The 12,494-nt window shown below is 41.6% G+C and overlaps 1 protein-coding gene across 3 annotated transcripts in view; it reads left to right on the top strand.

Moving 5' to 3' along the window:
* The window catches only part of LOC105479331 (synaptic vesicle glycoprotein 2B), a 188,228-nt gene that overhangs the window by 143,323 nt on the left and 32,411 nt on the right, over nucleotides 1-12,494 (top strand). For all 3 annotated transcript variants that reach the window (XM_024792104.2, XM_024792105.2, XM_024792106.2), the window contains exons 3-6: nucleotides 1,645-1,825; nucleotides 2,195-2,346; nucleotides 8,343-8,476; nucleotides 10,221-10,310. In XM_024792104.2, the coding sequence (XP_024647872.2) occupies nucleotides 1,645-1,825; nucleotides 2,195-2,346; nucleotides 8,343-8,476; nucleotides 10,221-10,310 (557 nt within the window). The remainder of the gene's footprint in view (nucleotides 1-1,644; nucleotides 1,826-2,194; nucleotides 2,347-8,342; nucleotides 8,477-10,220; nucleotides 10,311-12,494) is intronic.

Here is a 12,494-nt window from a genome sequence, read left to right as displayed (position 1 = left end):
TTTAAACATGTGCAAATCAATAAAAGTGATATACCATATTAACATAATAATGGATAAAAATCATATGATCATCTTAATAGATGCAGAAAAAGCATTTGACAAAACTTCAGCATCTTTTCATGATAAAAATTCTCAACAAATTAGGTATAGAAGGCCATGTATGACAAGCTCACAACTGACAATCATAATCAATAATGAAAAGCTGAAAGCTTTCCCCCTAATATCAGCAAGAAGACAAGAATGCTCACTCTTGCCACTTCTATTCAACACAGAGCAATTAGGCAAGAAAAAGAAATAAAAGGCATCCAAATCAGAAATGAAGAAGTAAAATGGTTTCTGCAGATGGCATCTTATACATAGAAAACCCTAAAGATGCCACCAAAAAATTGTTAGAACTAATAAACAAATTCAGTAAAGTTGCAAAATAAGAAACCAACATAAAAAATAGTAGTGTTTCTATATACTAACAATGAAGTATCTGAAAACGAAATCTAAGAAACAATCTCATTTACGATAACATTAAAAAGTACTTAGGAATGAATTTAACCAAAGAAATGAAGGTCTTTATACTGAAAACTGTAAGACATTGACGAAGAAATAGAAGAAGACACAAATAGATGGAAAGATATCCCATGTTTATGAATAGAAAGAATTAATATTGTTAAAGTATCTATATTGCCCAAAGTAATCTACGGATTCAATGCAGTCCCTATCAAACTTCCAATGGCATTTTTCATAGAAATAGAAAAAAAAAATCCTAAAATTCATATAGAACCACAAAAGATTTGGATAGGGAAAGCAGTCTTGAGCTAAAGGACAAAGTTGATGGCATCACACTACTTGCTTTCAAATATACTACAAAATTATAGTGATTTAAAAAAAAATGGTACTGGCATAAACACGGACATATAGACCAATGGAACAGCATAGAGAGCTTAGAAATAAATTCACACATTTATGGTCAATTGATTTACAACAAAAGTGACAAGAACACACAATAGGGGAAAAACAGTCTCTTCAATAAGTTGCATTGGGAAAACTGGATTTTACATGCAGAAGAGTGAAACTGGGCCCTTATCTCACACCATATACAAATATGCTACATTTCCTTAAGCCTAGACATTGGTTGTAGCTTGAAGAAAGGTCCTTCTTGGGTGGTAATAACATAGCTGGCATTGCTTTCAATTGCTGTTTTTCACTTCTACCATGTTCTTCCTTCCTAACATTTCCCATATCCACTTTGCCACACTTTACCCTGGAAATTCTCTCCTTAAACATAATCTACCAGTTGAGGGCTTTTGCAACACAAACATTTTCCTTGCTTAAAAAATTACAGCATTTCCCTTGTCTGCAGATGATGCACCTAAATGGGTGGTCTTACAGCTATCTCAGTTTTGGTTGATATGCATTAGTCTGTGTACATGTGTATAAACCTGGTAAGGCCATTTTTAAGATAACATTTGTAAAAAGTTGTATTTGTATAGTACTTCTAATTTGCCACAAATATCACATTCCACCATTTTGTGTCTATGACACAGAAATTCTAGGATAAGTAAAAATGAACACTGTATTTTATAAACATTATATAGAATCTAATCTTTTGTCTTTTCTCTCTATTCTCGCCCCTCCTTCCCCTCATTGCAGGGATGATAGTCTACTTGGGAATGATGGCGGGGGCCTTCATCCTGGGAGGCCTGGCTGATAAGCTGGGAAGGAAGCGAGTCCTCAGCATGTCTCTGGCCGTCAATGCCTCCTTCGCCTCCCTCTCTTCCTTCGTGCAGGGATATGGAGCCTTCCTCTTCTGCCGACTCATCTCAGGCATCGGGTATGTTCTTAGGGAGCTGGAGCTGGACCCTCCCAGACCAATGGCCCATCCATTCTGGTACTCTAGCTCTGAGAGATAACTCCAGAAACCCTTGGACTGATTGAGTTTGTGTTTGACTTTCAGGATACCATATTAAAGTTGAACCTTAGAAAGAGTTAGGGTTAGGATTAGCCTCTGAAGTCAGCATGCAGTGTCAAAATAATCCAAGACTGCTTCCCACATGTAGAGAGGAACTACCTGGCTGGTCCCTCAAATTAACTGGGTCATTTCACCACAGAGTCTAAGGTGGGGTATAGGCAACTTGGTTTCTGCTGTGACCATTTTTAGTGTATGACTTGATTCTTTCTCTCTGGACTTTTCCCTCTGCAGTATTGGGGGTGCTCTGCCAATTGTTTTTGCCTATTTTTCTGAATTCTTGTCTCGGGAGAAGCGAGGAGAACATCTCAGTTGGCTGGGCATCTTCTGGATGACTGGGGGCCTCTACGCATCTGCCATGGCCTGGAGCATCATTCCACACTATGGTGAGCCATGGCTCAAAACAGCCTAGGGGCCCCTGTTTCTATGGCTCCTGCACCCAAACGATAGTCCCTATCCTCAGCCTTATTTCATGTACTCACGCACAGTTCCCATATGTGACCTTGATCTTTCTTAACAACTTCTAACATTGCAGACGCATTGTTAATTTCAATTCACATGTCTTTTTTGAAAAATATATCCTGTCCTCCCTCTCTTCCTCCTTCCTTCCCTTCCTTCATTCTTCCCTGTCTCCTTCCCTCTCTCCTTTTCTTGTTTCCTTACTTTTATTTGAAATAATTTCAACTTTCATCTCCTCCAGCCCTCCTCCCCCTGAGCAAGTTAGGCTTTGGTAACCTCATTTTATAGATGACAGGTAAGCGACAAAAGCCAAGAGAAGTTGGTGACTCGCTCAAGACCATGTCCCTGGCATGTGGTGGAGTGGGGGCTGGAGTCCTGATGTCCCCTCAGGTGCGGTAGGCTTGTACTCTTTCTACCCTAGTGCCTGCTGTCACTCTTGTTTGACTGTGGAAGTGCAGCAGCCCTTATAGACAAGGTCATGGTTTCAGCTGGGACAATTTTATTTTCCTGGATAATTGTAAGCACTGTATTCTCTGGACAGAGACATGGAAGCATCAACTTTTACTACTGGTTTCGTCAAGAGCAAAGTAGGGAGAAGGCAGCAATTTTGACTTTGATTCTGCTTTTGGAGTATACTGAGTAATACTCTCATCATCATTCAAAATCATTTTTGGTAAATCACTGATTATGAGTATAGGTTTAGCAGTGATTTAGAATCCTCAGACCCCGAGGGGGTAGCAGACACTTGCCCCTGAAGCTGACCGACACTTTACCACCTATTTATTGCCTTGTTTTAAATACGACCCTCTCTGCTGTGCTTTCTGAGCTAATGGAGGCTCACGGAGGCTCCATGTATACCTTTTTAAGAACAAGCTTTGGTTTAGACAGTACCTACTATATTAGTTAAGCTGTTACTGGGTACATTACCCTGACAAACTGATAAACCCTGAAATCTCAGTGTTTTAACACAGTGAAAGCTTCTCCCTTATGCGAGGTCCGGCTGGCATTCCTGATCTGCAAGTGGCTCCACTCCATCGAAAATTCTGGAGTTTAGACTCCTTCCATTTTGTCATTCTGTCATCTTCAACACACAGTTTACAAGGTCTCTGGTTTGGGGAAAGAGACTGGGCAGTTGTAGACTGGCTAAAGGCCAGGAAGTAGAGCACACTCACCATCTCTGCTCATATTCCAGTGGCCCCTGATCTGTAACATGCCCACACCCTCCTGCAAGGGACACTGGGTAACAATCGAGCTGTGTGCCCACAAAGTAGAGGAAGTGGTTTTGGGAAGACCCTGTTGTCTTTGCCATATCTAGCACTTGAAAATTCACTGGGTTTTATATCAGAAACAGGATAAATATGAACAGGAATAGTGAAATAAAGAGTTGAAATATATCAGAAACAGGATAAATATGAACAGGAATAGTGAAATAAAGAATAGTGAAATAAAGGAATAGTAAAATAAACCACTATACACCAGGGGATGCAGGTCCAGTCAATTCTGTCACTCTAGTTCTCCATAATTTTAGATACAAAATTGTATTGCTGCTACTATCAGGTTCTGCAATTTATCCCTCACTCAAATGCACACTTTAATTGCCCATGTACTATGCTGTTGATTATATGGTTTTGAGGCATTGCTTTTTTTTCCTTTTTTTCCTCACAATTCTTGATATAATATCATTTTCCCTGTTAGTTGATCCAAATGTTTGAATACTAAGGGATTATAAGGACTTTGAATACTAAGGACTTTTTTTTTTTTTTTTTTTTTTTTTTTCCTGAGACGGAGTGTCGCTCTATCACCCAGCCTGGAGTGCAGTGGCATGATCTCAGTTCACTACAACCTCTGCCTCCCAGGTTCAAGCAATATTCGTGTCTCAGTCACCCAAGTAGCTGGGATTACAGGTGTGAGCCACCACACCCAGCTAATTTTTATATTTTTAGTTGAGTCGAGGTTTTACCATGTTGGCCAGGCTGGTCTCCAACGCCTGACCTCAAGTGATCCACCCGCCTCAGCCTCCCAAAGTGCTGGGATTACAGGTGTGAGCCATAGTGCCCGGCCTATTTTCACATTTAAATGAAGTGATTGAAAACCCTTTTATGGAGGGAAGCAACTTACATCTGAATAAAAGCTGAATCCAAATAGTGGTGCTGTGTGATATGGGACAAGTCAATCCATCTTTTCAGCCTGGGTTCCCTCACCTGTAAAATGGAGGGGAGAAAGGACACAAAAAGAATCAGCTGTAGATATACCTGCCAGCCCGAACCTTTGGCAATTCTTGGGGTACACAGAGGAATTAATGTTGAGAAAAATTCCAGGATAATTCTAGTACTCAGGCTAACTTCCCTCCTGGAAGCATTAGCAATACCAGGCTTTCTGTTTGCAGACTACTTGTTTCATGGGGAAAGCCCACCCTCACACTCGACCAATGAGAAAGGGTCTTTGATTTCCCTCTGATTGGATCAGCCTTGGTCATGTGTCCACCACAGCCAACCACTATACACCAGGGGATGCAGGTCCAGAAGGGTTTAGATCCACTTCTGTCCCTAGGGATAGGGTCAGTCCCACTGAAACCACAGGTGTGCAACGCAGTGGTGAAGAAAAGGCAGGAGGATGTTGTGAGGGAAGCTAGCAACCCACAATAGTCACTACAAACTGCATCTTTTTTTCACTTCACAAACACACACACTTACGCAAATGCACACACTACTGTGTCAGTGTCTGATTTCTAGGAAAGCAATAAAAGAATTCAGGTTTGGGACATGTTGACCAACATAGATGGGATGTCCATGGCAGAGGGGCACCATGGTAACTGTCTGACCACTGCAGGCTGACAGCAGTGCTTGTGGTTAAATACTTTACCCCAAATGAGATTATTATTCTAAGTGAAGTAACTCAGGAATGGAAAACCAAACGTAAGTTCTCACTCATAAGTAGGAGCTAAGCTATGAGGATGCAAAGGCGTAAGAATGACACAATGGACTTTGGGGACTTGGGGAAAGGGTGGGAAGGGGGTGAGGTATAAAAGACTACAAATTGTGTGCAGTGTATACTGCTTGGGTGATGGGTGCACCAAAATCTCACAAATCACCACTAAAGAACTTACTCATGTAACCAAACACTACCTCTTCCCCAATAACCTGTGGAAATAAAAAAATTAAAAAAATTATTTTACCCCAGATGGACAGGACATTTCCCTATGTGTATGCCTGTATGATATCTGTGACTTTTATACTCCATTTTAAAATAGAAGCCTCCTGGATGATAGGCTTAATTGAAACAGGCATTCACTTGTGGGAAATCCATCCTAGAAATATGGTAGGCTAGAATCACAGTGTAACAAGAGCCATTATTTACCTTAAGCCTCGGATGTTTTGTCCACGGTGAACCAGACATTTGATGGTATTTTCCAATGTGCCTAAAGCATTAATCCTCTAACAAATGCAAATGTAACTTTAGAGAAGAGACTGATATTTGTGTGTACAGCTTGTGTAGTCTGTTTAATTGATTTTGCAAAACTGAAGTAAGGGAAAGTCTTGGCACCAGGAATTTGAGTGACTGGCTCATTGAGAAAGAAAATTACAAAGCTCAGAATGTTTTCCTGTGAACTCATGGGTAAAGCTAAGAAAAAAATGGATATATTATGGAAGATTAATTCCCATTGTAGTCAGCATTACCAGCTGTTTGTGAAATCCTGACAGAGAAAAGTAGGGCAAGCTAGAAGATCAGCAAACAGAACAATCTCTTCCTCCAAATTAATACTGTTCCAAATATTTGGAAGCAGTTTGCCATTTAATTTTATTTAATTTAAGGCCCCGAAGATGTGCCTAATGAATGTGATAAATGCAGATTACTGAAATCACCATAAAAGTCAGAGAGGTGTGAGGGAATAATGGATTTTGTATAATTTGTGCATATTATAATAAAGAAAAAGATCTTTTTGAAGCAGAATACTTTATAAACATAACTGCTTCTGCCCCTCTTCCTTGGTTATCCATCTGAGTTTGACTGCTGTGTGGTTTTGATCACCTTTACTTCTAATGATGCCAGAATAGTTTTTGCACATGAGCTGAGAATGTGTAAATATTGCTATGGTTTTATCTCCCTCTTTCTAGTGTTACACCCAGGAGAAAGAAAAGGTTTTTAAATTAAAATTAAAGTGAACGAACAAGCCTCAGTGAGATGATAAGAGACCAAGCTGTGCAAAAAGAGATTCGATTCTGATTGAGTGTATTGGATGAGGTGTGTGTTCAGTTGCTGTGGCCAAAGGTGTCCAAGGGACCACAGTCCCACATTTCCAAACTGGGATTCCCTCTACCTAGTCTTTTAATTGTACAAATAGAGTAGAAAATGTCTGCAGGAACAGCAGATAATTGGTTAAGAGTCTGCTGCGTGTAGAACAAGTTGAACCACAACAGAGTAATAAAAATTCAAGGCAAGCTGTTTGCCACTGGAGTTGGCCATATGTTATATTTCTAAGTAAATGAAATAGAAGTTTTATATCAAAATAACTATTGCCCTCTAAACTTTATAAATCAATATATTTATTTACATAGTCTTGTCTTTCACAAATACAATTTGAATTGTCTTCAGAAATACTTCATGGCATGAGAAAACCAGTCTATTTTATAATCTCGGCTCTATTTTTTTTTAAATTCTTCTGCTGATCTTTGCTGATATTTATCTATTTTATTCAACATCCTTGGCACTAAATGTCATGGAGCTATTTCTAAAAAAAATCAAATGTACTCTCAAAGCAGGTGAAGTATGATGGGTTGCTAGGAGCGTTCACACATGACAAATCTATGGAGGTATCATTACCTGTATTCTACAGCTGTGAAAACCCACGAATGCGATTCCATAGGATCAGACCAGAACTCTGATCTCTGTGACTGCAAAATCTAGGCTCTTTTCACTTTACTACTTAAAAGAGGGAAGTTTGCTACCCATGAGGATATTCAAAACAATGCTTCAATGTAATTTCTGAAGATGAGTTTTAGCAATGCTTTCAATAATGATGATTGAATAGGAGCTAGTTATCTTCCCATTTCAATGATGATAGGATGCCTTTGAATGTAGAAGTTCAGTCTCTCATTTTAAAAAATTGTGTAGTCATATAACAACTTACAGTGTTTTTCAAAATGGGGTCCTGAACCCTTTGCACTGGAATCACCTGGAGCTGGCATTGCCCTTTGACGTTGGAAAGAGGGATCTCCAATAGAAGCCCTGGGCCGTATGAGGCACTGCTCTGGCCTTCCTCTGGCTGCACCCCTTCCCGTGAGGCAAGGGATCTCTGAGGCCAAGACCCCCATCCCCATCTCCATCCAGATTATGCTGTGGGTGCTCAGGACCCAGGAATTCCTGTAGACTCAAGAAATCAAGACAGGAGTGCCCATTCTCATCACAGTGGTGTGTCCACGTATGTCTGCATGAGATCCCTCACTTGGAAGGAGGGGTTGAGGGATTGAAAAGGGGATGTGGCACATATGGGTATAAATTCTGGGCCTAGACTTCTAGCTTGTTGCTTGTCAAGGCAGGCAGATAGAATAGATTTCATTTAACAATTTGCCATCTTAAAAATACAATGATTCTATAGAGATATGGCCTATTGCTTCTGTTTGTACTCTTATCCAAGGCTTTGTAAATGTCAGGCCAGGCCTGGACCTGGGGATTTGTCAGAATGCAGATTTTGACAAATTTGCAATGTGAGAAATATCATTTTGCAGATTTGTCAAGATGCAGCTCCTATCCCAGACTTACCACTCAGAAGCTTTGGAGGCACAGCTGAGGAGTCTGCATTTTAACCACCTCCCTGGGTGATTATCTTGTGCCCTGAAGTTTGTGAGGCAGGGCTTCAGAGTCACTCTTCTGTAGAGGAAAAGATCATGTCCCAGAAATCCTTTGACTGACTGCTCCTTTGCAGGCTGGGGCTTCAGCATGGGGACCAATTACCACTTCCATAGCTGGAGAGTGTTTGTCATCGTCTGTGCTCTGCCCTGCACTGTGTCCATGGTGGCCCTGAAGTTCATGCCAGAGAGCCCACGGTTTCTGCTAGAGGTGAGTCAGTGCTTTTCCACCAGGGGGAGAGCGACAAAACAGCCACCGGAATCCAGCCTCGCTTCCTTCTCTCAGTCCCTAGTCCCACATCCTCTGCTGCTTACACGTTGCAAACTCCCCCAGGTTGGCTGACCTCACTCATCATTAAATCTGGCACCCTGCCTGCTGTGATGGTGGCAGGTCATGGATTCACGGGCTGTAAATGCTGGAAGATTCAAGAGCTTGTGGAGCCCAGAGCAGGAGCTCCTTCCCAAGACTGTGCAGTGGTGGAAGGCAGCTCCTGAGCTGCCTCACAGCACCCACTGTCCCCTGAGGTCCTGATTAGGAAGTTTTTTAGCCTGGGCTACATAGGGCGACCTCATCTCTACAAAAATAAAAAAAAATTAGCTGAGTGATTTGGTGCATGCATGCCTGTGGTCCCAGCTACTTGGAGGCTGAGATGGGAGGACTGCTTGGGCCCCAGAGATCAAGCCTGCAGAGAGCCATGGTTGTGTCACTGCACTCCACTCTGGGTAACAAAGAGAGACCCTGTCTCAATAAATAAAGGAAGGAAGGAAGGAAGGAAGGAAGGAAGGAAGGAAGGAAGGAAGGAAGGTCTTTAGAGCTGCTGTTTTTCTGTTTCGCAGTAAGAGCTATGGTACAGCTTGTTGCCGCTCCCAAGCCTTTCGGGTCTCTTAGCTACACAGGGTCCCCAGCCACCAGACAACTGCATCTGTTTCCTGAGAGATGAGTCCCATGAGCCTTCCAACAGCGGGGGAGCCTCCTGCTTGCAGAAGTCAGACAGTCCAGGAGCAGGCAGAGGGGCAACAGGACCTTGAGGCTCTTCCAGCCCCAATCTGCAAAGTCCACATATCTGCCTCCTTCCTAAGCCATCTGCAGAGTGATCCTCCATGTTGAATGTCCCTGTTCACCCCTTTGATCAGGAGGCAGATGCAACAGGGAGTTTTGCACCCTTGGTCGGATAGGAGTGTCCTAGGGCTGCTGTAGCAAAATGCCACAAACTGAGTGACTTTAAAAGACAGATTTGTCTCACACTTTCAGAGGCTTGAAGTCCCAAATCAAAGCAGCAGCAAGGTCATGCTCCCTCAGAAAACTGTAGGGGAGACTCCTTCCTTGCCTCTTCCAGATTCTGGTGGTTTGCGGCAATTTTGACCGTTCCCTGGCTTGCAGCTGCATCACTCCAGTCGTGGCCTTCATCATCACATGGCATCCTCCCTGCATGCCTCTGTGTCTCCATATGGATGTCTTCCTATAAGGGCAGCTGTTCTGTTGAATCAGGGCTCCACCCACTCCAGAATATCCTCATCTTAATTTAGCTAATTGCACTTGCCACAACCCTATTTCCAAATAAAGTCACTCTCTATGGTACTGGGGATTAGGACTTCACCATATCTTTTTTGGGGGGACACAGTTCAACCTGTAACACATTGTTTCTTTGCCTTATCTCATCAGTGAGGAACCTAATAACTGCGATTAGTTACTTAGAGTGTATAATGATAATACTACCTAGCATTTACACCTTGAAAGCACGACCTTATTATCCTTGTAAGATTGGCTGGGGATGGAAGCTTGTCCTGGTCTTTCACAGGTCCTAGATGGTAATGAGTCCACATGCAATTGCCTCAGACCTGGTAGGAATGCTCGTATCAACCTTCCCATTGAGTTCGTCGGATTTTCCACCCCTAATGAACAGAAGGCATAGTCAGCAATGAATTTTTCCTGTGTCTTTCCTTGGTTTCACCAGATGGGAAAACATGACGAAGCCTGGATGATTCTCAAGCAAGTCCATGACACCAACATGAGAGCTAAGGGGACCCCAGAGAAAGTGTTCACGGTGAGTGTGGGGTTGCCTGCCAATAAGAAGGGGGTTCTCCTCTTCACTGCTTTGGTTTGCTAAAAAGTAATTTAAGCACATAACAGAAAGTTTGTCAAAAGGAGAATAAAGACTCTGATATTGCTGTTACTTTATAATAATTATTCTTTGCATTTTGATGGATATCCTTTGAGGTTTTTCCTTAGGTTGCTAGTTGTTTTTAAAAATGGTGCCAGGCGCAGTGGCTCATGCCTGTAATCCCAGCACTTTGGAAGGCTGTATTAGTCCATTTTCATGCTGCTGATAAAGACATACCCGAGACTGGGAGGAAAAAGAGGTTTAATTGGACTTACAGTTCCACGTGGCTGGGGAAGCCTCAGAATCATGGCAGGTGGTGAAAAGCACTTCTTACATGGTGGCGGCAAGAGAAAATGAGGAATTTGCAAAAGCAGAAACCTCTGATAAACCTATCAGATCTCATGAGACTTATTCACTACCATGAGAACAGTATGGGGGAAACCACCCCCATGATTAAAATTATCTCCCATCATGTCCCTCCCACAACATGTGGGAATTATGGGAGTACAATTCAAGATGAGATTTGTGTGGGAACACAGAGCCAAACCACATCAGAGGCTAAGGCTGGCAGATCACTTGAAGTCAGGCATTCAAGACCAGCCTGGCCAACATGGCAAAACCCCGTCTCTACTAAAAATACAAAAAAATTAGCTGGGTGTGGTGGAATGTGCCTATAATCCCAGCTACTCAGGAGGCTGAGGCATGAGAATTGCTTAAACCCAGGATGTAGAGGTTGCAGTGAGCTGAGATAGTGCCTCTGCACTCCAGCCTAGACAACAGAGCAAGACTGTGTCTGAAAAAAAAATGGTAACAGAAATAAACAGATTTCTCTGGGGATCAGCATATGTATGTATATTTATGTGTACATATCATTTAACACTGTAGCACTCATTATCATTTTACATGTTGTCTCCTAGTATTCATAATCATCATTTTAATAAACAGTAGTGTTATGAACATTAACACAGTTTTCCTAACATGTCTCTAATGTTAGAAGCTTATTTATCCAGTTGTACTACCTTGTTCCTATAAATATTAGTGCAATGAACCTTCTTGTGCACATAGTTCCTTCCACTTCATGTTCTAGGAGTGTTTTATTTCCAGGAGTAGACTCCTAGAAATGAAAGTGCTGGCTCAGAGAGCTTGGATATTTTTATAGCTCTTGAGATATATTGCCAAATCATAATACATTTCAACTGGGTTGTACCAATCTACAATGCCACAGGCAATAGGGGACCCATTTCCTTACACCCTTACCATCCTTGGCTATTAATCTGAATTTTGTTTCTCGCCAGTTTTCAAAGCAAACAAAGCAAAACAAAAATAAACAAAACAGAATGGTAAATGGTAATTTTCATGATGATGGCCTGATAGTTACAGAGATGCCGTCTTCCTGCCTGCCGTGCTCTGACAAACCAGGAGGCTACAGGCATCTTTGTGCGCCTGTTTCTATAACTTCCCCCACTTCAAATCCATTTTCTCAAGGAAACCTTCCTGGAGTAACTCCTACCTAATTTTGATTCACTGCTTTTGATTTTTTAGCTTCCATAATTTCAGTTTCGAGTAAACCATTTACCCTTGTTAACCTGTTACTTAAAACCTCTGCTTTTCAGGCAGGATCACACGGTGGCCAAGCATCTGCACCCAAAGTATCAAATCCCAGTTTTGACACTTTCTAGCTGTGTGGCCTTAGGCAAGGTACTCTCCGTGCCTCATTTTTCTCATGGAGAAAAGAGGGATAATCATATCTATAAATGTGGCTATTGTAAGGATTAAATAAAATACCAAAAACAACAACAACAACAACAACAAAAACCAGTGCCTGGCTTGGAGTAAGTGCTAGACAGATGTTAATCATTATTTAAATTATGACATTTTTTCATAAATTAACTCAAGTTATAAATTTTATGGAAAATTCATCAGTGGGATATTTTCTCAATTCTACTGCTTCTAAAATATCTGAAATATGGGACCAATGTTTTTCCTTCTTTTTTTTTTATAACTTCTATTTTAGGTTCAGGAGTACATGTGAAGGTTTGTTATATAGGTGAACTTGTGTCACAGGGGTTTGTTGTACAGATTATTTTGTCACCCAGGTATTAAGCCCAGCACCCAATAGTTATCTTT

Source organism: Macaca nemestrina, chromosome 7 (genome assembly GCF_043159975.1).
Source record: "Macaca nemestrina isolate mMacNem1 chromosome 7, mMacNem.hap1, whole genome shotgun sequence".
NCBI lineage: Eukaryota > Metazoa > Chordata > Mammalia > Primates > Cercopithecidae > Macaca > Macaca nemestrina.
The sequence above is the reverse complement of the archived record's forward strand: the minus strand, read 5'-3'. Positions and strand labels throughout refer to the sequence as shown.